Source organism: Somniosus microcephalus, chromosome 4 (genome assembly GCF_052327205.1).
Source record: "Somniosus microcephalus isolate GS21.2 chromosome 4, FLI_Smic_1.0, whole genome shotgun sequence".
NCBI lineage: Eukaryota > Metazoa > Chordata > Chondrichthyes > Squaliformes > Somniosidae > Somniosus > Somniosus microcephalus.
Window position 1 is genome coordinate 311,819,753 of NC_140990.1, and position 26,149 is coordinate 311,845,901.

General features: G+C 53.4%; 1 protein-coding gene across 1 annotated transcript in view; it reads left to right on the forward strand.

Moving 5' to 3' along the window:
- Positions 1-1,595: 1,595 nt before the first annotated feature.
- bcs1l (BCS1 ubiquinol-cytochrome c reductase complex chaperone) overlaps positions 1,596-26,149 on the forward strand; it is a 30,937-nt gene continuing 6,383 nt past the window's right edge. Inside the window, exons 1-5 of the mRNA XM_085986727.1 lie at positions 1,596-1,704; positions 2,409-2,777; positions 17,907-18,046; positions 24,283-24,477; positions 25,575-25,638. Coding sequence (XP_085842853.1) covers positions 2,458-2,777; positions 17,907-18,046; positions 24,283-24,477; positions 25,575-25,638 — 719 coding nt within the window. The 5' untranslated portion in view covers positions 1,596-1,704; positions 2,409-2,457. The remainder of the gene's footprint in view (positions 1,705-2,408; positions 2,778-17,906; positions 18,047-24,282; positions 24,478-25,574; positions 25,639-26,149) is intronic.

The following is a 26,149-nucleotide window of genomic DNA, read 5'->3' on the forward strand; positions in this document are numbered from 1 at the left end:
GACTGTCAAGAGAATTCTCATCAAAAGCAGTGAGATGGGGGAAGACCAAGACCTTGCCCTCCTATCACTCAGATCAACACCACTGAAAGCAGACATGAAATCACCTGCAGAATTGCTGAATGGGAGAAAGTTTAAGACTACCCTACCAGCAAAAATACATCCTCCCCAGGACCAGGAGGACTTCAGCAGACAGAAGCTGGCAGAAGCACAAGTCGTAGGAAGCAAACACTACGACAAACATGCAAAGATGCTACCAGAATTGCTGAATGGGCAATCAGTGCATGTGCAAGACCCAGTGTTGAAAACCTGGAATCCAGCCAAGGTCATTGGAAAAGCTGATACTCCAAGATCCTACTTCGTAGAGACCGAACTTGGTAACCAATACAGACGGAACAGACTCCACATCAGACCTTCACCTGAACTGGTTAAGCAGCATACAACATCAGCAACATTGACAACACCAGCTACCACAAGCAGTACGATGCCAGAAACAAGCGCCACAAATCAAACAACCACGAGCATGCACACTCCAACTCCAAGTGCGACAGCAACAACAAGAAGAGCGGAACACACCAAAACACCGCAGAGAGGAGTGGTCACCACCAAATCCACAAGATGGAGGGACAACATCCAACCACCTGAGCGATATCGTGAATAAGAAAAGAAAACTCACGATTCTTTGTATTTGATAATAGTTTAGATATAATATTTTTTTAAATTAAATTAAATTTCATGTTTTAGTTTTTTTGAGAAAGAGGGATGTTACATCGTTATATTATTACAGCGTTAAATGGAACTACTTGTTACATCGTTATATGGAACTACTTTGGTTAGTGTATTTATATTGCTATGTGGCACACTGTGAAAAGCAGTGCACAGTGCAAGGTCGGACATCTTGTATCACTCCGCACCATGCGGCAGCAACATCATAAAAGCAAGAATACAACTGAGTAAAAGTCGTAAACTAAAGTGAGTTAAAAGTGTCTGTATTACATAGTAATAAGAACACAAGGAGACACAACAGCAGTAGTGAGGGAGGTGCCGTCTTTCGGATGAGACGTTAAACCGAGGCCCCGTCTGTTCTCTCAAGTGGAAATAAAAGAGCCCACGGCACTATTTTGAAGAAACATAGAAGATAGGAGCAGGAGTAGGCCATTCGGCCCCTCGAGCCTGCTCCGCCATTTAATTAGATCACGGCTGATTATCCAAATTCAGAAGAAGAACAGGGGAGTTTTCCCCGGTGTCCAGGCAAATATTTATCCCTCAACCACCATCACTAAAATAGATGATCTGGTCATTATCATGTTGCTGTTTGTGGGATCTTACTGTGTGAATTGGCGTTTCCATTACACCAGTGGCTACACTCCAAAAAGTACTTCATTGGCTGTAAAGCGCTTTGGGACAGCTTGAGGTGGTGAAATGTGCAATAGAAATGCAAGTTATTTATGTTGCAGGCAGGTGATTTATTCCGGGTGAGATTGCCCCGAGTTCTGTGGGCTGGGCTGATCCCGCGGTGCTAGGCCTCGGTCCCCGTTGCGATGGAGACCCCCCACCCCCCAACTCCGGAGGAGGAACCTTTCGGCGGGACCCGCGCAGCGGCCGGAGCAGAGGAGGCGGCGGGCCGGAAGTGGGGCTGCGTTGCCAGGTGACACCGACCGCGCGGGATCGGAAACCGAGTCCAAATGAGAGCGTGTGAGCAAATCGGTGAGTGTGAGCAACTGGGTGTGTAAATCAGTGAGTGTGAGCAACTGAGTGTGTAAATCAGAGTGAGCAGCTGGGTGTGTAAATCAGCGAGTGAGCAACGGAGTGTGTAAATCAGAGTGAGCAACTGGGTGTGTGAATCAGTGAGTGAGCAACTGGGCGTGTAAATCAGCGTGAACTTGTAATTACATCTGTAACTTAGTGTGTAACTCTGCAGACCCTCAGTGAGTGTCTCCCCCTCTCCTGTCCCTTGGTGTCTCGCTCCCTCCCTCTCTGATCCTCAGTGTCTCCCTCCCTCTCTGACCCCCTTCCTTCCTCTCTGACCCTCAGTGTCTCCCTACCTCTCCTGTCCCTTGGTGTATCTCTCCCTCCCTCTCCGGATCTTTGGTGTATCTGTCCCCTCCTCTCCTCCTGCCCTCTGGTAATGTTCTTCCAATGCGATCTGTAACGGTCCTTGTGTCCAAGCCCTTGACTCACTGCGGAGCACAGTGTCCCTTGCTCTCTGGTGAGGAGACCGTATGGTGCTTAAGCTGAAGTTTGGGGATTATTGCGGGACAGTAACCACTGCTTGGTATTAATCTGAGCGATTGGGAGCTATTTTCAGCATCATACAGGCACAGGACTCAGTCCCGTAATGACAGACCCCTGTGCTCACATATGGTTTCGATCGTAGCTGAGCTTTTGCTGTGCCGTTGTGTCTCACGTAGATCTCACTGCCGACACCATGTACCCCAGGCGCCAGTGAACTGGTAAAAGATGCCGTTTTCGGACTTTGTTGTGGCCCTGAAGGATAACCCGTACTTTGGGGCCGGGTTTGGGCTGGTTGGAGTGGGCACGGCGCTGGCGCTGGCTCGCAAGGGGGCGCAGTTTGGGATGGTCGCCTTCAGGAGGCACTGCATGATCACGCTGGAGGTGACCAGTCGCGACAAGAGCTACCACTGGCTGCTCAACTGGATCACGCACCACGCCAGGCGGACGCAGCACCTGAGTGTCGAGACCTCCTACATCCAGCACGAAAGCGGGAGGATCACCACCACCTTCGACTTCATTCCCAGTCCCGGGAACCACTTCGTCTGGTGAGTAAAGCAACGCACGCCCTTTTCACCTCTGGGCCTTGAAGCTTAATCCAGCCCGGAATCTCTGGGCGAAAGACCCCCTCTGGGTCCTACAGGAAGTGACCGCTAGCTGTATCGATCCGTATTCAGCACGTCCGCTGAATTGACACTCGGTGTGTGGAAAGTAACACTTGTAGGACGAGCAGCCGTCAGGTTGGGACCAGGAACGTGGTTGGACCAGAGCTTTACTCTGTATCTAACCCGTGCTGTACCTGCCCTGAGAGTGTTTGAGGCCAGGTCTCTGAAATGGAATCTGTTTCATTCCTCAGCACTAACATTCCTCAAGAGAATGCACAGAATTAAAATTTGTATTCATGCGTGGAGTTAAATAGTCCAAATGTTATGAAGTAGGCTGGATATTTTCTGCAAATGTTTAAAGTTGAACAGGTTTGTAGGATCTTTCTCGGTTTACTAATGCATTTAGCCTTGGGGCGAGAGAGAGAGACTCTCCTGATTCCCCACACATTAACCTTCTAATGTCAGGCTCGGGTGTCAGCCTGCTCTGTGGCCCAGACCTACAAGAGGAAATAGTGAATCTGTCTGGGATTGTTCCCACCCGACACTGATCGGGAGTCTGTCCCGAGTCACTCTGTCCCACCCGACACTGCCCGGGGTTCTGTCCCGAGTCACTCTGTCCCACCCGACACTGCCCGGGGTTCTGTCCCGAGTCACACTCTTCCCACCTGACACTGCCCGGGGGTCTGTCCCGAGTCACTTTGTCCCACCCGACACTGACCGGGGGTCTGTCCCGAGTCACTCTTTTCCTACCTGACACTGACCGGGGGTCTGTCCCGAGTCACTCTCTCCCACCTGACACTGACCGGGGGTCCGTCCCGAGTCACACTCTCCTGACACTGACCGGGGGTCTGTCCCGAGTCACTCTGTCCCACCCGACACTGCCCGGGGTTCTGTCCCGAGTCACTCTCTTCCCACCTGACACTGCCCGGGGGTCTGTCCCGAGTCACTTTGTCCCACCCGACACTGACCGGGGGTCTGTCCCGAGTCACTCTCTTCCTACCTGACACTGACCGGGGGTCTGTCCCGAGTCACTCTCTCCCACCTGACACTGACCGGGGGTCTGTCCCGAGTCACACTCTCCTGACACTGACCGGGGGTCTGTCCCGAGTCACTCTCTTCCCACCTGACACTGACCGGGGGTCTGTCCCGAGTCACTCTCTCCCACCTGACACTGACCGGGGGTCTGTCCCGAGTCACACTCTCCTGACACTGACCGGGGGTCTGTCCCGAGTCTCTCTCCCTCCCGACACTGACCGGGGGTCTGTCCCGAGTCACTCTCTCCTGACACTGCCCGGGGTTTTGTCCCGAGTCACTCTGTCCCACCCGACACTGCCCGGGGGTCTGTCCCGAGTCACTCTCCCACCTGACACTGCCCGGGGGTCTGTCCCGAGTCACTCACTCCCTCCCGACACTGACCGGGGGTCTGTCCCGAGTCACTCTCTCCCACCTGACACTGACCGGGGGTCCGTCCCTAGTCACACTCTCCTGATACTGACCGGGGGTCTGTCCCGAGTCACTCTCTTCCCACCTGACACTGCCTGGGGGTCTGTCCCGAGTCACTCTGTCCCACCCGACACTGACCGGGGGTCTGTCCTGAATCACTCTCTCCTGACACTGACCGGGAGTCTGTCCCAAGTCTCTCTCTCCCGACACTGACCGGGGGTCTGTCCCGAGTCACTCTCTCCCACCTGACACTGACCGAGGGTCTGTCCCGAGTCACTCGCTCCCACCTGACACTGACCGGGAATCTGTCCCGAGTCACTCGCTCCCACCTGACACTGACCGGGGGTCTGTCCCGAGTCACTCGCTCCCACCCGACACTGACCGGGGGGTCTGTCCCGAGTCACTCGCTCCCACCCGACACTGACCGGGGGTCTGTCCTGAGTCACTCTCTCTCTCCCGACACTGACCGGGGGTCTGTCCCGAGTCACTCTCTCCCACCCGACACTGACCGGGAGTCTGTCCCGAGTCACTCTCTCTCTCCTGACACTGACGGGGGGTCTGTCCCGAGTCACTCTCTCTCCTGACACTGGGGTTGCAAAATTCTGGGAATTTTTAAAAGAGGAAACTTTCCATGGGAATTTTAGGGAATTTATGGGAATTTAGAGTTTTTTTGCACACTGATGGTTTTTGTCTCTGACCCTTATATTATCTTTGTCGTCAAAATAGACATACTGTTCCATACAAATAAAAACAGGCTTTCAAAACTTTATTTAGGTTATAATTTTGAACTTTATTGAACCCCCACAAAAAAGACCCATCTAAAATAAAATAAAAAGAGCGTCAGCTTATTTAGCCTGTAATTTGTCCTTATTTTGTCCCTTTGAGTCTTCTACTCATGAGTCTTCTGAGTCTTCTACTCCTCATTGCTCCTCCTGATTCTCTGACTCTGGCTCTGACGTGTCCACTTCCTCCTCTGTATCAGTGTCTAGCTGTGTGGTGGACACTTCTGTATCTGGCTCAATAAGTTGTAGGTTCGCCCGGATAGCCACCAGTTTCTCCACTCTCTTGTTAGTCTTTGTATGCGTATTCCCAAAAAGTGACCAGTTTCGTTCAGAGGCCGCTGATGAAGGTGGGATTTGGAGTATCACCGATGCAATAGGTGACAGGGCCTCAGATGCACAAAGTCCCTTCCACCAGGTATGTGCACTGATATGCTTGCATGATTCCCATATCCCATCCCCATTCCAAAGACCTTGCTTGGTAGAGAACTTTGCCAGACTTCCCAGAACTTTGCCCACATCCAGATTGATATGGTGTGAGAGGGTAGAAATCACACTGTAAGCGCTGTTGATCTGTTCTCCAGAAAGTATTGGTCTCCCAACATGCTTTGGGTCCAGCATGTATGCTGCAGCATGAATCGGCTTGACACAAAATTCTTGACGCGTCTGTATGAATTGAACAATTGCCTTCTCTGCTTTGAGCAGCAGGGGTGTGGGTAGGGCAATGCTGATTTGTTCTTTTAAATCAGTAAAAAGCCTGAGAACATCTGACAAGACAGCGTCATCTCCTTCAATCTGAGCAATTGCAGATGCTACTGGTGAGAGTAGTTTAAGGCTGCTAACCACTCTCTCCCAAAACACATCATCCAGCAGTATTTTCTTGATGGTGGTTTCCATATCCCCAGACTGGGATATCGCCATTTCTTGCAGCGACTCCTTACCCTCCAGAAGGCTGTTGTACATTATGACAACACCACCCCATCTAGTGTTGTTGGGCAGCTTCAGTGTGGTGTTCTTGTTCTTTGTCATTTGCTTGGAGTTGTAGGTTGCTGCAACTACCTGTTTTCCCCTGACATACTTAACAACTTGCTTGGCTCTCTTGTACAGTGCTTCCATGGTTCTCAAACCCATGATGTCCTTGAGGAGCAGGTTAAGCCCATGAGCTGCGCACCCAATAGACATAATATGAGTGAAGTTGTTGCATTTGGATAAATGCTGCTGCATCTTTGTGGCATTCTTTACATATGGCTTTCTACAGTGTTTGCACATGTACACAGTCTTTCCATCTTTAATGCCTGGGGTAAAATGCTTCCACACATCCGACGGTAAACGTGGCATTGTTCTATACAGAGAAATAAAGGGCATTCATCTCTGTGTCGAACTGCGGTCGATCAGCACGATTGCAACAGGGTGAGTACATTTTTGCTGATGCTCCATGTGATGGAAGCATGACCTGTACACACACGATGCTACATCACCAATAGTGTATTATTTTGTATATTTTAAATTGAAGGACAACAGAGTTCAACAAGTAACTGGTTTATTTGGTATAAAGTCTGATTTACTTACTGCATCATCACAACATCAGCAGAAAACAAAATGACTTCCGTCAGGACCCCTAACCTGGATCTTAAAAAAAAAAACTATAGCAGTCTTACAGATGCCTGCAGGCCAATCACAATTCGATATGCAAATATTACAAATAGAGGGAGCTAATCGCTCATCCACTCATCCAACCAATCAGGACACATTTGTACACAGTCATACACAAAACTTGTAATTATTAAAACAAGCCAAGTAAGAAGATAAACATATATTGATTAAGAAATTCCTTAATAATTAAGATTCCATCTCTGTTAGTAATTTTAAGCGAGGACCTGTGGGGGGAAAAAAAAAGAAAGAAATATAAAAAAAACAATATTATGCTAGCATGTGCTTTTTTGGGCAAAATTCCCAAGCTAAACTTCCCGTGGAAAATTTCCGGAAATTTACCGGTAACTTTCCACCCCTTTGCAACCCTACCTGACACTGACCGGGAGTCTGTCCCGAGTCACTCTCTCCCACCCAACACTGACCGGGAGTCTGTCCCGAGTCACTCCCACCTGGTACTGACCGGTAATCTGTCCCGAGTCACTCTTTCCCACCCGACACTGACCGGGGGTCTGTCCCGAGTCACTCTCTCCCACCCAACACTGACCGGGGGTCTGTCCCGAGTCACTCTCTCCTGACACTGACCGGGAGTCTGTCCCGAGTCACTCCCACCAGATACTGACCGGGAATCTGTCCCGAGTCACACTCTCTCCTGACACTGACCGGGGGTCTGTCCCGAGTCACTCTCTCTCTCCCGACACTGACCGGGGGTCTGTCCCGAGTCACTCTCTCCCACCCGACACGGACCGGGGGTCTGTCCCGAGTCACACTCTCTCTCCCGACACTGACCGGGGGTCTGTCCCGAGTCACACTCTCCTGACACTGACCGGGAGTCTGTCCCGAGTCACTCCCACGTGATACTGACCGGGAATCTGTCCCGAGTCACTCTCTCTCCCGACACTGACCGGGGGTCTGTCCCGAGTCACTCGCTCCCACCTGACACTGACCAGGGGTCTGTCCCGAGTCACTCTCTCCCATATAGAAACATAGAAGATAGGAGCAGGAGTAGGCCATTCGGCCCTTCGAGCCTGCTCCGCCATTCAATGAGATCATGGCTGATCATCCAAATTCAGTACCCTGTCCCTGCCTTCTCCCCATATACCTTGATCCCTTTAGCCTTAAGAAATATATCCAACTCTTTCTTGAATATATTTAATGAACTGGCCTCCACCGCCCTCTGTGGCAGAGAATTCCACAGGTTCACCACTCTCTGGGTAAAGAAATTCCTCCTCATTTCAGTCCTAAATGGCTTACCCCTTATCGTTAGACTATGACCCCTGGTTCTGGACTCCCCGGCCATCAGAAACATCCTTCCTGCATCTAGTCTGTCCAGGCCTGACAGAATTTTATAGGTTTCGATGAGATCCCCTCTCAACCTTCTAAACTCCAGTGAGTATAAGCCCAATCGACACAATCTCTCCTCATACGTCATTCCTGCCATCCCAGCTATCAGCCTGGTGAATCTTCGCTGCACTCCTTCCATGGCAAGAACGTCCTTCCTCAGGTAAGGCGACCAAAACTGCACACAATACTCGAGGTGCGGTCTCACCAAGGCCCTGTACAACTGCAGCAAGACATCCTTGTTCCTGTACTCGAACCCTCTTGCTACGAAGGCCAACATACCATTTGCCTTCTTAACCGCCTGCTGCACCTGCAAGCTTACCTTCAGCGACTGGTGCACAAGAACACCCAGGTCTCTCTGCACTTCCCCTTCTCCCAATCTATTGCCATTCAAATAATAATCTGCCTTCCTGTTTTTGCCACCAAAGTGGATAACCTCACATTTATCCACATTATAGTGCATTTGCCATGTTTCTGCCCAATCACCCAACCTGTCCAAATCGTACTGGAGTTTCACGACATCCTCCTCACAACATACCCTCCCACCCAGCTTTGTGTCGTCTGCAAATTTGGAGATATTACATCCAATTCCCTCGTCCAGATCATTAATATATATTGTGAACAGCTGGGGTCCAAGGACCGATCCCTGGGGTACCCCACTAGTCACTGCCTGCCACTCGGAAAACGACCTGTTTATTCCAACTCTTTGCTTTCTGTCTGCCAACCAGTTCTCTATCCAAGTCAATACCTTGCCCCCAATCCCATGTGCCTTAATTTTGCACGCTAATCTCTCATGTGGGACCTTATCGAAAGCCTTCTGAAAGTCCAAATACACCACATCCACTGGTTCTCCCTTATCTATTTTGCCAGTTACATCCTCAAAAAATTCCAACAGATTAGTCAAGCATGATTTACCTTTTGTAAATCCATGTTGACTTTGTCCGATCCTGTCACTGCTTTCCAAGTGCTCTGCTATTACACTGACCGGGGGTCTGTCCCGAGTCACTTGCTCCCAACCGACACTGACCGGGGGTCTGTCCCGAGTCACTTGCTCCCAACCGACACTGACCGGGGGTCTGTCCCGAGTCACTCTCTCCCTCCCGACACTGACCGGGGGTCTGTCCCGAGTCACTCTCCCACCTGACACTGACCGGGGGTCTGTCCCGAGTCACTCGCTCCCACGTGACACTGACCGGGGGTCTGTCCCGAATCTCTCTCTCCCACCTGACACTGACCGGGGGTCTGTCCCGAGTCACTCGCTCCCACCTGACACTGACCGGCGGCCTGTCCCGAGTCACTCTCTCCCTCCCGACACTGACCGGGGTCTGTCCCGCGTCACTCTCTCCTGACACTGACCGGGGGTCTGTCCCGAGTCACTCTCTCCTGACACTGACCGGGGGTCTGTCCCGAGTCACTCTCTCCCCCCCGACACTGACCGGGGGTCTGTCCCGAGTCACTCTCTTCCCCCCCCCCCGACACTGACCGGGGGTCTGTCCCGAGTCACTCTCTCCCTCCCGACACTGACCGGGGGTCTGTCCCGAGTCACTCTCTCCCTCCCGACACTGACCGGGGTCTGTCCCGAGTCACTCTCTCCTGACACTGACCGGGGGTCTGTCCCGAGTCACTCTCTCCTCCCCGACACTGACCGGGGGTCTGTCCCGAGTCACTCTCTCCCCCCCGACACTGACCGGGGGTCTGTCCCGAGTCACTCTCTCCCACCCGACACTGACCGGGGGTCTGTCCCGAGTCACTCTCTCCCCCCCGACACTGACCGGGGGTCTGTCCCGAGTCACTCTCTCCCACCCGACACTGACCGGGGGTCTGTCCCGAGTCACTCGCTCCCACCCGACACTGACCGGGGACTGTCCCGAGTCACTCTCGCCTGACACTGACCGGGGGTCTGTCCCGAGTCACTCTCTCCCACCCGACACTGACCGGGGGTCTGTCCCGAGTCACTCTCTCCCACCCGACACTGACCGGGGGTCTGTCCCGAGTCACTCTCTCCCACCTGACACTGACCGGGGGTCTGTCCCGAGTCACTCTCTCCTGACACTGACCGGGGGTCTGTCCCGAGTCACTCTCTCCCTCCCGACACTGACCGGGGGTCTGTCCCGAGTCACTCGCTCCCACCCGACACTGACCGGGGGTCTGTCCCGAGTCACTCTCTCCCTCCCGACACTGCCCGGGGTTCTGTCCCGAGTCACTCTCTCCCACCCGACACTGACCGGGGGTGTGTCCCGAGTCACTCGCTCCCACCCGACACTGACCGGGGGTCTGTCCCGAGTCACTCTCTCCCACCTGACACGGACCGGGGGTCTGTCCCGAGTCACTCTCTCCCACCTGACACTGACCGGGGGTCTGTCCCGAGTCACTCTCTCCCTCCCGACACTGACCGGGGTTCTGTCCCGAGTCACTCTCTCCTGACACTGACCGGGGGTCTGTCCCGAGTCACTCTCTCCCACCCGACACTGACCGGGGGTCTGTCCCGAGTCACTCTCTCCCACCTGACACGGACCGGGAGTCTGTCCCGAGTCTCTCTCTCCCGACACTGACCGGGGGTCTGTCCCGAGTCACTCGCTCCCACCCGACACTGACCGGGGTTCTGTCCCGAGTCACTCTCTCCTGACACTGACCGGGGGTCTGTCCCGAGTCTCTCTCTCCCACCTGACACTGACCGGGGGTCTGTCCCGAGTCACTCGCTCCCACCTGACACTGACCGGGGGCCTGTCCCGAGTCACTCTCTCCCTCCCGACACTGACCGGGGACAGTCCCGAGTCACTCTCTCCTGACACTGACCGGGGGTCTGTCCCGAGTCACTCTCTCCCACCCGACACTGACCGGGGGTCTGTCCCGAGTCACTCTCTCCCACCCGACACTGACCGGGGGTCTGTCCCGAGTCACTCTCTCCCACCTGACACTGACCGGGGGTCTGTCCCGAGTCACTCTCTCCTGACACTGACCGGGGGTCTGTCCCGAGTCACTCCCTCCCGACACTGACCGGGGGTCTGTCCCGAGTCACTCGCTCCCTCCCGACACTGCCCGGGGTTCTGTCCCGAGTCACTCTCTCCCACCCGACACTGACCGGGGGTCTGTCCCGAGTCACTCGCTCCCACCCGACACTGACCGGGGGTCTGTCCCGAGTCACTCTCTCCCACCTGACACTGACCGGGGGTCTGTCCCGAGTCACTCACTCGCTCCCACCCGACACTGACCGGGAGTCTGTCCCGAGTCACTCACTCCCTCCCGACACTGACCGGGGGTCTGTCCCGAGTCACTCTCTCCCACCTGACACTGACCGGGGGTCTGTCCCGAGTCACTCTCTCCCACCTGACACGGACCGGGAGTCTGTCCCGAGTCAATCTCTCCCACCCGACACTGACCGGGGTTCTGTCCCGAGTCACTCTCTCCTGACACTGACCGGGGGTCTGTCCCGAGTCACTCTCTCCCTCCCGACACTGACCGGGGTTCTGTCCCGAGTCACTCTCTCCTGACACTGACCGGGGGTCTGTCCCGAGTCACTCTCTCCCACCCGACACTGACCGGGGGTCTGTCCCGAGTCACTCTCTCCCACCTGACACGGACCGGGAGTCTGTCCCGAGTCTCTCTCTCCCGACACTGACCGGGGGTCTGTCCCGAGTCACTCGCTCCCACCCGACACTGACCGGGGTTCTGTCCTGAGTCACTCGCTCCCACCCGACACTGACTGGGAGTCTGTCCCGAGTTAGGCTCTTTATTAGCAGAGACTAGGATCTTGTGATTGATGTGGGTTTGGGTTTGAGAATGCAAGTCTTTATAGAAATACTAAAATGGTATTGAGGAAACAAGAAAGAACTTAGAAACATAGAAAAATAGGAGCAGGAGTCGGCCATTCGGCACTTCGAGCCTGCTCCGCCATTCAGTATAATCATGGCTGATCCTCTATCTCAATACCATGTCCCCGCTCTCTCCCCATACCCCTTGATGCCTTTTGTGTCTAGAAATCTATCTAACTCCTTCTTAAATATATTCAGTAACTTGGCCTCCACAGCCTTCTGTGGTAGTGAATTCCACAGGTTCACCACCCTCTGAGTGAAGAAATTTCTCCTCATCTCAGTCCTAAGTGTCCTACCCTGTATCCTGAAACTGTGACCCCTCATTCTAGACCCCCCAGCCAGGGGAAAGACCCCCCAGCCAGGGGAAACATCCTCCTTGCATCCAGTCTGTCTAGCCCTGTCAGAATTTTATACGTTTCAATGAGATCCCTTCTCATTCTTCTAAACTCTAGTGAATACAGGCCTAATCGACCCAATCTCTCCTCATACGACAGTCCTGCCATCCCAGGAATCAGTCTGGTGAACCTTCGCTGCACTCCCTCCAAGGCAAGTATTTCCTTTCTTAGGTAAGGAGACCAAAACTGCACACAGTACTCCAGGTGTGGTCTCACCAAGACCCTGTATAACTGTAGTAAGACATCCTTGCTCCTGTACTCAAATCCTCTTGCAATGAAGGTCAACATACCATTTGCCTTCCTAACTGCTTGCTGCACCTGCACGTTTGCTTTCAGTAACTGGTGTACAAGGGCACCCAGGTCCCTTTGTACATCAACATTTCCCAATCTATCACCATTTAAATAATACTCTGCCTTTCTGTTTTTCCTACCGAAGTGGATAACTTCACATTTATCCATGTTATACTGCATCTACCATGTATTTGCCCACTTGCTCAACTTATCTAAATCGCCTTGAAGCCTCTTTGCATCCTCCTCACAACTCACAATCCCACCTAGTTTTGTGTCGTCAGCAAACTTGGAAATATTACATTTGGTTCCCTCATCCAAATCATTGATATATATTGTGAATAGCTGGGGCCCAAGCACTGATCCCTGCCGGTACCCCACTAGTCACCGCCTGCCACCCTGAAAAAGACCCATTTATTCCTACTCTCTGTTTCCTGTCTGCTAACCAATTTTCAATCCATGCCAGTATATTACCCCCAATCACATGTGCTTTAATTTTGCACATAATTCCCTCTTATGTGGGACTTTATCTAAGGCCTTCTGAAAATCCAAATACACCACATCCACTGGTTCTCCCTTATTTATTCTACCAGTTACATCCTCAAAAAACTCCAGTAGGTTTGTCAAACACGATTTTCCCTTTCATAAATCCATGTTGACTTTGCCTAATCCCGTTGATATTTTCTAAGTGTCCTGTTATCACATCCTTATAATAGACTCTAGCATTTTCCCTACTACAGGAAACTTTGTGCTATCCGGCACCGACGGGACCGAGCTGCTGCCGTTGCCTAAAAAGTGCCGTACACTCGAGTTAATGTTGAAAGATACGGAGATTCTTATCTCCGTATCTGACAACAATCACTATTGCTTAGCAACAGCTTCTAAACACTCGTGTGTGGCTGCAAGGGTCTGTAGCTAAAGCTGTTGCTATAGCTACAGACCTTGCACTGCTTGACTGTGGGGGGGGAAAAAAAGCAAAGAAAACAAACAAGAATAATAAAAAACGGCACCTGATTTCTGCCGGTGGCTCCAGTTTGCCGGATAGCTCACCTCCGGATAGCACAAAGTTTCCTGTACTGATGTTAGGCTAACCGGTCTATAGTTCCCTGTTTTCTCTCTCCCTCATTTGTTAAATAGTAGGGTTACATTTGCCACCCTCCAATCTGCAGGAACTGTTCCATAATCTATAGAATTTTGGAAGATGACAACCAATGCATCCACTGCAGGAAACTCTCGTTTAAACGGCACCTAAATATCTGGAATTCTCTATTAACCGGCAAAATTCATACTCCGAAAACACCTCAATAACCGGAAATGTTGCCGAGTCCGAGTCTCCCGCAGTGGCCGAGTTAGTCAGTGTGGGTAGTTCTCCAAACCGCCACTACTCGGCTTCTTGGCACTGTCAGAAGACTGAACACCTCAATAACAGGAGTCTGACTCTTTGCTTGTTAACAATAGCCTCGGTAGATAACCCTCTCCGTCATCCGGAATTTTTAATCAACCGGCAACACGCCGGTCCCGTCGGTGCCGGATACCAGAGAGTTTCCTGTATTTCCATGGCTACCTCTTTTAGTACTCTGGGATGCAGATTATCAGGCCCTGGGGATTTATCAGCTTTCAGTCCCATTAATTTCTCCAGCACTGTGTTTTTTACTAATACTAATTTCCTTTAATTCCTCCTTCTCACTAGACCCTTGGTTCCCCAGCATTTCTGGGAAGTTGTTTGTGTCCTCTTCCATGAAGACAGAACCAAGTATTTGTTTAATTGCTCTGCCATTTCCTTGTTCCCCATTATAAATTCTCCCGTTTCTGACTGTAAGGGACCTACATTTGTCTTCAACTTGCATTTCTACAGCACCTTGTGCGATCTCGGGGCATCCCAAAGCGCTTTACAGCTGATGAAGGACTTATGAAGTGCAGTCACTGTTGTAATGTAGGAAATGGGGCGGCCAATTTGCGCACAGCAAGCTCCCACAAACAGCTATGTGATAATGATCAGATCATCTGTTTTAGTGATGTTAATTGAGGGATAAATATTGGCCCAGGATTCCAGGGATAACATAGGAACAGGAGTCTGTTCCGCCATTCAATAAGATCATGGCTGATCTGTGACCTAACTCCATATACCCGCCTTTGGTCCATATCCCTTAATACCTTTGTTTAACAAAAATCTGTCAATCTCAGATTTAAAATTAACAATTGATCTAGCGTCAGCTGCCATTTGCGGAAGAAACCAAACTTCTACCACCCTGTGTGTGTAGAACTGTTTCCTAATTTCACTCCTGAAAGGTCTGGCTCTAATTTTTAGACTATGCCCCCTAGTCCTAGACTCCCCAACCAGCGGAAATAGTTTATTTCTATCTACCCTATCTGTTCCCCTTAATAACCTGAAAACTTCGATCACATCACCCCTTAACCTTCTAAATTCCAGGGAATACAGCCCTAGTTTGTATAATCTCTCGTAATTAAACCCTTGGAGTCCAGGTATCATTCTGGTAAACCTACGCTGCACTCCCTCCAAGGCTAACACATTCTTCCTAAGGTGTGGTGCCCAGAACTGCTCACAGTACTCCAGGTGTGGTCTCCTCTTCTTCTTCTTAGGCAGTCCCTCGGAACCGAGGATGACTTGCTTCCACGTTAAAATTGAGTTCTCAGGTGACTGTCGAGTCCAATGCGGGACCTACAGTCTCTGTCACAGGTGGGGCAGACGGTGGTTGAAGGGGCGGGTAGGTGGGGTGCTTGGGTTGACGTGCGCGCCTTGCGCTGCCTGCACTTGGCTTCCGCTTGCTCCCGGCGAAGAGACTCGAGGTGTTCGCCGCCTTCCCGAATGCTTCTCCTCCACTTTGTGCAGTCTTGGGTCAGGTGTCAGTGGGGATGTTGCACTTTTTCAAGGAGGCTTTGAGGGTATCCTTGAAGCGTTTCCTCTGCCCACCTGGGGCTCTCTTGCCGTGCCGGAGCTCCGAGTAGAGCACTTGTTTTGGTAGTCTCGTATCGGGCATGCAGACAATGTGACCCGTCCATCGGAGCTGATCGAGCGTGGTCAAAGCTTCGATGCTGGGGATGTTGGCCTGAGCGAGAACACTGACTGAGGTGCCTGCTGTACATGGTCCATGTCTCTGAGGCATACAGCAGGGTGGGTATCAGTGCTGCTCTGTAGACCATGAGCTTGGTGCCGGGTTTGAGGTCCTGGTCTTCAAACACTCTTCCACTCCAGGTGTGGCCTAACCAAGTTCTGTATAGCTGCAGCATAACTTCTACTCCTGCGCACTCTAGTCCTCTAGATATAAAGGCCAGCATTCCATTAGCCTTTTGATTATTTTCTGTACTGTTCATGACATTTTAATGATCTATGTACCTGGACCCCCCAAGTCTCTTTGGACCTCCACTGTTTTTAGCTTTTCACTGTTTAGAAAGTACCCTGTTCTATCCCTTATAGGTCCAAAGTGGATGACCTCACATTTGCCTACATTAACATAAGAACATAAGAACATAAGAAATAGGAGCAGGAGTAGGCCAATCAGCCCCTCGAGCCTGCTCCACCATTCAATAAGATCATGGCTGATCTGATCCTAACCTCAAATCTTCTATCACTCTGCATCCACCCGAACCCATGTGATCTCCCGGGAGAGGCGAAAAACCAGATAAAGACCCAATGGCCAATTTGGGAGAAAAAAATCTGGGAAATTCCTCTCCGACCCATCTAGGCGATCGAAATTCTTCCAGGAGATCACTCTGTCCCTATATTTTCTACAGTACTTACCTTCTGTAAAGGCGATCTCCACCCCAGCCAGGAACAGGAATAAAACCATCTCCTGAAATCTAACAGAATTAGAACACAGTAGGAGCAGAACAAGGCTACACGGCCCCTGGGCCCACTCCACTACCCACAGGGCCATGACCATTCCGAACCCAGACTCATGTCCAATTTCCTGCCCGCTCCCCGTAACCCTTAATTCCCTTTACTTCCAGGAAACTATCTATTTCTGTTTTAAATTTATTTAATGATGTAGCTTCCACAGCTTTCTGGGGCAGCAAATTCCACAAACCTACCACCCTCTGAGTGAAGAAGTTTCTCCTCATCTCAGTTTTGAATGAGCAGCCCCTTATTTTAAGATTATGCCCCCTAGTTCTAGTTTCACCCATCATTGGGAACATCCTCACCGCATCCACCCGATCAAGCCCCTTCACAATCTTATATGTTTCAATAAGATCGCCTCTCATTCTTCTGAACTCCAATGAGTAGAGTCCCAATCTACTCAACCTCTCCTCATATGACCACCCCCTCATCCCCGGGATTAACCGAGTGAACCTTCTTTGTACTGACTCGAGAGCAAGTATGTCTTTTCTTAAGTATGGACACCAAAACTGTACGCAGTATTCCAGGTGCGGCCTCACCAATACCTTGTACAACTGCAGCAATACCTCCCTGTTTTTATATTCCAACCCCCTAGCAATAAAAGCCAACATTCCATTGGCCTTCTTAATCACTTGCTGCACCTGCATACTAACTTTTTGAGTTTCGTGCACCAGGACCCCCAGATCCCTTTGTACTACAGTACTTTCCAGTTTCTTGCCATTAAGATAATAACTTGCTCTATGATTTTTCCTGCCAAAGTGCATAACCTCACACTTTCCAGTATTGCATTCCATCTGCCAAATCTCTGCCCACTTACTTAGCCTGTCTATGTCCCTTTGCAGGTTTTTTATGTCCTCCTCACTCACTACTTTCCCTCCCATCTTTGTATCATCTGCAAACTTTGATATGTTACACTCGGTCCCCTCCTCCAAATCGTTAATATAGATTGTAAAGAGTTGGGGACCCAGCACTGACATTGAAATCCATTTGCCACAGTTTTGCCCATTCACTGAATCTGTCGATTTCCCTTTGTAATTTAATGCATTCATTTACACTGCCTCCCCTGCTCGTCTTCAAAATAGTTCCGTGGGATCTTTTACGTCCACCTGAGAGGGTAGATGGGGCCTCGGTTTAACGTCTTATCCGAAAGACGGCACCTCCGACAGTGCAGCTCTCCCTCAGTATGGCGCTGGAGTGTCGGCCTGGATTGTGTGCTCAAGTCTCTGGAGTGGGGCTTGAGCTCATGACCTTCTGACTCAGAGGTGAGAGCGCTGCCTCCTGAGCCACGGCTCTCACCGTATGGAGGAGTGACTCGCTCTCTGATTCGAGCCCAGGCGAAGCAGACTGTGAGAGTGGACATTGCCCCACGGCTCGGCTCCTGGTGTAGATGCCATTTCTGGGACTGGGCTCACCCGGCGCTCGGAGACACAGCCGCGGCATCGCACTGCCTTGCCGTTCCGGAAGGCCATGAAATTGCTGACATTCACTGTATGCTGGTGTTGTCACAGGTACAACAGCAAATGGCTTCGGGTGGAGAGGAATCGGGAGAAGCAGATGCTCGACCTGAACACTGGGAAGCCGTGGGAGACGGTCACCCTCACCTCGCTGGGCAGCAACCACCAGATCTTCTTTGATATTTTAAGGGAAGGTGCGTGTTTCTTTATAACTCTTCACATGTTGCTTAGTTTCCAGTTAGCTTTCTCCCCATGGTCACTCGCCGCGGGCACTGACCCATCCCTCGGTCACTCGCCGCGGGCACTGACCCGTCCCTCGGTCACTCGCCGCGGGCACTGACCCGTCCCTCGGTCACTCGCCGCGGGCACTGACCCGTCCCTCGGTCACTCGCCGCGGGCACTGACCCGTCCCTCGGTCACTCGCCGCGGGCACTGACCCGTCCCTCGGTCACTCGCCGCGGGCACTGACCCGTCCCTCGGTCACTCGCCGCGGGCACTGACCCGTCACTCGCCGCGGGCACTGACCCGTCCCGCGGGCACTGACCCGTCCCTCGGTCACTCGCCGCGGGCACTGACCCGTCCCTCAGTCACTGTGGTAAACCACTGTTTGTATACTGTTTGCATTCCACTGTGTACATGCCTGGACATGCCTCGGCTGACTCCTCCCACAAGTCCTAGTATAAAGGTGGCTGCTCCCCAGCCCTTTGTATTTCTGGACCGGTCGACCACTCGAGGCAGACCTCCATTCTTTTGTTAATAAAAGCCTTTAGTTACTCTTCTAACTCTCAGTCTTTTATGAGTAATTGATAGCGCATCAATTTTATTAACAAAATTTTTATAATGGAAAAGATCCTCACACCAGCATGCCTGGACTTAGATCATCGGGAGGCGGACTCATCCACCAAGTTTACTCACTGGCTTAAGTGTTTCGAAAAATTCCTGACCGCCTCCGAAGCAATCAAATCGGAAGAGGACAAACTGGATGTCCTGACCTCCAAAGTGAACCACCGAGTGTACTCGGTCATCCAAGACGCGACCTCGTACGCGGATGCTATCAAGCTCCTCAAGGACCAGTACACGCGCCCAGTGAACGAAGTGTACGCCAGGCACCTTCTGGGGAGTCGTAAACAACAACCTGGGGAATCGACCGTGGAATATCTTCAGGCACTGTCCGTGCTTGGCCGGGCCTGTTTGTGTAAGGATGTAAAGGCCGCCGTGTACACAGAGGAACTTATCCGGGACGCTTTTGTAGCGGGCCACAGATCCAATTACACCCGACAGCGACTGTTGGAGCAGAGTGACCTCAACCTCAACAAGGCCTCTGAACTCGCACTATCATTGGATGCAGCCTACCAGGGCATGGATGCCTACTCCTCTGCACCGTGGACGCCGCGGGGAACGACAGCCTGGGACACGGTAGGACCGCCTCATAGCGCCGTGCCACCCCAGCCACACCCCAGCAACGGCCCAACTACCGCAGCAGTGTCCCAAGACCAGACAGCAGTGCCCCAAGGCCAGAAATGCTACTTCTGTGGCCAGGCAAAACACCCCAGAGCGCGCTGCCCGGCGAAAAACGCGATCTGCTCGGGCTGCGGGAAGAAGGGACACTACGCTAGCGTCTGCAGGGCCAAAGCCACCCCGAACCCCAGCAGCGCCGCGTGTGGGCCATGCGGGCCGCCATCTTGGGCCTCCTCGGCCATGTGCGAATCACCGGTACAGCAGCCATTTTGGACGCCTCCAGCCACATGGGGATCATGGACGCCGCCATCTTGGACGACAGCCGGGACGCAACAGGCCCCCGACACCGCCTCATCTGATACCCGCAGCGACACACCGACCCCTACGCTGGCATCCGTTACACTGGACCAAGCGAGACCGCACCAACTGGCCAGTTCCACAATGGACATTAAGGTAAATGGTCACGATACAATCTGCCTTTTTGACTCTGGGAGCACGGAGAGCTTCATCCACCCTGACACGGTGCGGCGTTGCTCTCTCCCAGTCCTGCCTGCGCACCAGCGGATTTCTATGGCCTCCGAGTCCCAGTCAGCGGACATTGGCAGCTACTGCGTGGTGACACTCATAGTAGACGGGACTGTGTACGATAATTTTAAACTTCTGGTCCTGCCCGACCTCTGCGCTGCCGTTCTACTGGGGTTAGATTTTCAGTGCCACCTTAAAAGTGTTACGATGGCGTACGGTGGACCCCTCCCCCCACTCGCAGTCCGCAGCCAGCAGCTTCCAAATTGCCCGCCGCGCACCAGGTGCAACCTCTCCACACTCCGAGTCACCCCCCCCCCCCCCCCCACTGTTTGCTAACCTCACCCCCGACTGTAAGCCCATCGCCATAAAGAGCAGGCGATACAGCGCCGGGGACAGGGTTTTCATTAAAACCGAAGTGGAGCGGCTCCTGAAGGAAGGGATTATTGAGGGCAGCACCAGCCCCTGGCGAGCCCAGGTTGTGGTCGTTAAGACCGGCGAGAAGCAGCGCCTGGTCATCGACTACAGCCAGACAATAAATCGCTACACCCTACTGGACGCTTACCCACTCCCCCGCATAGCTGATATGGTCAATCAGATCGCGCAGTACCACGTCTTCTCGACCATTGACCTGAAATCAGCGTACCACCAGCTCCCTATCTGCCCTGAGGACCGCCAGTATACTGCCTTTGAGGCAAACGGCCGCCTCTATCACTTCCTTAGGGTTCCCTTTGGCGTCACCAACGGGGTCTCCGTCTTCCAAAGGGAGATGGACCGGATGGTAGATCAAAATGCGTTGCAGGCCACTTTCCCATACCTGGACAATGTGACCATCTGCGGCCGTGACTTGCAGGACCATGACGCAAACCTCGAAAAATTCCTCCGCACCGCCCAACTCCTGAACCTGACATATAACGAGGAGAAGTGCATATTCCGCACAAACCGCCTCGCCATCCTTGGCTGTGTTGTGGAACACGGAGTCATCGGTCCCGACCCCGACCGGATGCGTCCCCTTATGGAACTCCCACTGCCCCACTGCCTCAAGGCCCTGAAGAGGTGCCTAGGGTTTTTCTCCTATTACGCCCAGTGGGTCCCCTACTATGCGGACAAGGCCCGTCCGCTGATCAAGTCCACCTCTTTTCCCTTGATGGCAGAGGCCCGCTTAGCCTTCCACCGTATCAAGGAGGACATCGCCAAAGCCACCATGCACGCAGTGGACGAATCCATCCCCTTCCAGGTGGAAAGCGACGCGTCCGACTTTGCCCTGGCCGCTACCCTCAATCAGGCGGGGAGACCCGTGGCCTTCTTTTCACGAACCCTCCAGGGCCCGGAGACCAGACACTCCGCTGTTGAGAAGGAGGCCCAGGCTATTGTGGAGGCTGTGCGTCATTGGAGGCACTACCTGGCCGGAAAACGATTTACCCTGCTGACTGACCAGCGTTCAGTCGCTTTCATGTTTAACAACAAGCAGAGGGGCAAAATCAAAAATGACAAGATCTTGAGGTGGAGAATCGAACTTTCCACCTACAATTACGAGATCTTGTACCGGCCCGGGAAGCTCAACGAACCCCCGGATGCTCTATCGCGTGGCACCTGCGCCAGCGCGCAGATCGATAGACTGCGGGCCCTCCACAATGACCTCTGCCACCCGGGGGTCACCAGGTTCTTCCACTTCGTCAAGGCCCGCAACCTACCTTACTCCATTGAGGAGGTCAGGACCATGACCAGGAACTGCCAAGTCTGCGCTGAGTGCAAACCGCACTTTTATAAACCAGACAGGGCTCACCTGATAAAAGCCACTCGCCCCTTCGAGCGCCTGAGCGTCGATTTTAAAGGGCCTCTCCCCTCCTCCGACCGCAACGTGTACTTCCTCAATATTATTGATGAGTACTCCCGTTTCCCGTTCGCCATCCCCTGCCCGGACATGACCAGTGCCACGGTCATTAAATGCCTAAATGACCTCTTCACCCTGTTCGGTTTCCCCAGCTATATCCATAGCGACCGGGGCTCATCGTTTATGAGCGACGAACTCCGTCAGTACCTGCTAACTAGGGGTATTGCCACAAGCAGGACCACTAGTTACAACCCCCGGGGGAACGGACAGGTGGAAAGAGAAAATGCGACAGTTTGGAAGGCCGCCCTGCTAGCCTTAAAGTCTAGGGGCCTTCCAACCTCCCGCTGGCAGGATGTGCTACCCGATGCGCTCCACTCTATTCGGTCACTGCTCTGCACTGCCACTAACGCCACCCCTCATGAGAAAATGTTTGTCTTCCCAAGGAAGTCCACATCGGGGACATCGCTACCGCCATGGCTGTCGTCCCCAGGGCCGGTCCTACTGAGAAGACACGCGAGGACCCATAAAACGGACCCCCTGGTCGAGAGGGTCGACCTCCTCCACGCCAACCCCCAGTACGCTTACATTGCGTACCCGGACGGGCGGGAGGACACAGTCTCCATAAGAGACCTTGCACCCTCGGGGGCTGCAGTAACCCACTACCCACTACCACCCCCCCCCCCACGATCCGATATCCAGCCCCAGCAGACGGCAGGCCTGGGTCCCGCGACCCGCTCAACATCTACGAGGACGACACGCCAGCGCCACAGCCTACGCGGGACTTGATGCCGGAAGCTTCACTACCCCTGCCGTCGCCACGCCGATCACAGCGGCAGACAAGACCTCCGGAGAGACTCCAATACACTAACTTTTAATACACTTCACCCCGCCGGACTCAATTTTAAACAAGGGGTGAATGTGGTAAACCACTGTTTGTATACTGTTTGCATTCCATTGTGTACATGCCTGGACATGCCTCGGCTGACTCCTCCCACAAGTCCTAGTATAAAGGTGGCTGCTCCCCAGCCCTTTGTATTTCTGGACCGGTCGACCACTCGAGGCAGACCTCCATTCTTTTGTTAATAAAAGCCTTTAGTTACTCTTCTAACTCTCAGTCTTTTATGAGTAATTGATAGCGCATCAGTCACTCGCCGCGGGCACTGACCCGTCCCTCGGTCACTAGCCGCAGCCACTGACCCATCCCTCGGTCACTAGCCGTGGGCACTGACCCCTCCCTCGGTCACTCACGGCGCGGGCACTGACCCGTCCCTCGGTCACTCACCGCGCGGGCACTGACCCGTCCCTCGGTCACTCTCCGCGCGGGCACTGACCCGTCCCTCGGTCACTCACCGCGCGGGCACTGACCCGTCCCTCGGTCACTCACCGCGCGGGCACTGACCCGTCCCTCGGTCACTCACCGCGCGGGCACTGACCCGTCCCTCGGTCACTCACCGCGCGGGCAGTGACCCGTCCCTCGGTCACTCACCGCGCGGGCACTGACCCGTCCCTCGGTCACTCACCGCGCGGGCACTGACCCGTCCCTCGGTCACTCACCGCGCGGGCACTGACCCGTCCCTCGGTCACTCACCGCGCGGGCACTGACCCGTCCCTCGGTCACTCACCGCGCGGGCACTGACCCGTCCCTCGGTCACTCACCGCGCGGGCACTGACCCGTCCCTCGGTCACTCACCGCGCGGGCACTGACCCGTCCCTCGGTCACTCACCGCGCGGGCACTGACCCGTCCCTCGGTCACTCACCGCGCGGGCACTGACCCGTCCCTCGGTCACTCACCGCGCGGGCACTGACCCGTCCCTCGGTCACTCACCGCGGGCACTGACCTAGGGTGTACATACACAAATCTCTGAAGGTGGCAGGATAAGTTTAGATGGCTGTTTTAAAGAAAACGCACATGGGATCCCTGGCTTTATTAATCGAGGCTTAGAGTACAAAAGCAAGGAAATTACAAATCACTGGTTCGGCCCCAGCTGGAGTATTGTTCAATTCTAGGCACCACACTTTAGGAAGGCTGTCAAGACCCTGGAGAGGGTGCAGAGGAAGTTTACTAGAATGATACCGGGGGCTGAGGGGCTTCAGTTCCGTGGATAGACTGGAGAAGCTGGGGTTGTTCTCCTTAGAGCAGTGAAGGTTAAGAGGAGATTTGATAGAGGTGTTCAAAATCGAGAAGAGTTTAGACAGAGTAAATAAAGAGAAACTGTTTCCAGTGGCTGAAGGGTCGATTATGAGAGGGCAAGATTTAAGGTGATTGGCAAAAGAACCAGAGGGAATTTTTTACGCAGCGATTTGTTGTGATCTGGAACGTGCTGCCTGAAAGGGCGGTGGAAGCAGATTCAATAGTAACTTTCAAAAGGGAATTGGATAAATACTTGAAGGGGAGAAATTTGCAGGGCTCTGGGGAAAGAGCAGGGGGAGTGGGACTGATTGGAGAGCTCGACCAAAGGGCCGGCACAGGCACGATGGGCCAAATGGCCTCCTATGCTGTCAGATTCTATAAAGAGACAGCCGGAGAGTGAGCAGCACGGACTGCAGTTTGCTCAGCAGTATTTGCTGGGGAGCTTTATCTGGCCTTTGTCTCTTTCTCTCCTTCTCCCTCTCAGCCAAAGACCTGGCCCTCAAGCAGCAGGAAGGGAAAACAGTGATGTACACGGCGATGGGATCGGAATGGCGGCCGTTCGGATTCCCGCGGCGCAGGCGGCCCCTCCATTCCGTTGTGCTGGAGAAAGGAATCTCGGAGAAGATCGTCCAGGACGTGAAAGATTTCATCGGGAATCCCAAGTGGTACACGGACCGAGGTAAGGGGCAGAACGGCAACCTCGCTCAGGTTAAAGGGACAGGCACATCCATTCTCGGGATGTGGGCGTCGCTGGCAAGGCCGCCATTTATTTCCCGTCCCTAGTTGCCCCTCGAGAAGGTGGCGGTGAGCAACGTTCCTTCTGAGCTTGCCTGCGCACACAGCTCTCACTCTTTCAATGTTAAACGAAACTGAAAGGACCACGCAGCCAAAAAACGAATTGGGGGAGCATAGGTGGTGAGCCGCTGGAGGGTTCTCTGCGCCATGGGGGGCTGGGGGTGTCTCTGGGACGGAGTGGGGGGGGCGGGTCTCAGGAAAGGTGGGGTGGGGGGGAGTTTCTCTCGGACGGAGAGGTGGTGGGGGGGAATCTCTGAGATGGAGATGGGGTTCTGTCTCTGGGACGGAGATGGTGGGGAGGTTCCTCTGGGACAGAGAAGGGCGGGGGGTGTCTCTGGGACGGAGGGGCTCTGTCTCTGGGACGGAGAGGGGGGTTCTCTGGGATGGAGACGGTGGGGAGGTTCCTCTGGGACGGAGGGGGGGGTTGTCTGGAACGGAGAAGGGTGGGGGGCGTCTGGGATGGAGGGGTTCTGTCTCTGGGACGGAAAGCAGGGGGGCCTCTGGGAGGGAGGGGTTCTCTGGGACGGTGGGGGAGGGGTCTCTGGGAGGGAGGGGGAGGGGTCTCTGGGAGGGAGGGGTTCTCTGGATCGGCGGGGGAGGGTTCTCTGGGATGGGGGTGGTGCGGGTGTGTCTGTGCCGGAGGGAGGCGGCAGGGTCATTGCGCCGGAGGGGGTGAGTCACTGCGCTGGCGATCTCCACGCTGGGAGTTCTAATGCATTGCCCAGTGTCAGTCTCCAGGCAGGTGGTGTTATGATGTTCCTGGCTTGCTTTGGGGGAGGGGGAAACTGCTGGTATTCTCTATTCTGGGGGTCTAACGCTGAACTTGGCTTCAGTCTCCAGGGTGTGGCTATGACCATTGTACCTCTGTCTCTCCCCAGTCTGTGCGCTGGACCCGGACTGTCAACGGCAGGCCAGTCTAACGGTTCAGTGCCGACTCTGTCTGTTGCTCGCCCATGTGATGTTTGAATGGTCTTTCTGCAGGGATTCCGTACCGACGTGGGTACTTACTGTACGGACCCCCTGGATGTGGGAAGAGCAGTTTCATGTGAGTATTTAGCAGCGGGGTAATTGTAGAGGTAACTACCAGCTAGTTAGTGAAATAGTAAGAAAGAGAAACCTAAACCAGTGACGTGGAACTGGGGTGGTGGAGTGTGTGTGGGATCAGTCTTCACTCCCCACTACCATCATAAGTCAAAAGAAAGAACTCACTCCTATTTCTAGCGCCTTTCACGACCTCAGGATGTCCCAAGCGCTTTACAGCCAATGAAGTACTTTTGAAGTGGAGTCACTGTTTTAATGTGGGAAACGCAGCAGCCAATTTGCGCACAGCAAGCTCCCACAAACAGCCATGACCAGATAATCTTTTTTTTTAGTGATATTGGTTGAGGGATAAATATTAGCCCCAGGACACCGTGGAGAACTCCCCTGCTCTTCTTCAAAGTAGTGGCCGTGGGATCTCTTACGTCTGCCCGAGAGAGCAGATGGGGCCTCGGTTTGCCGTCTCATCCGAAACACGGCACCTCTGACAGTGCAGCACTCCCTCAGTACTGCACTGG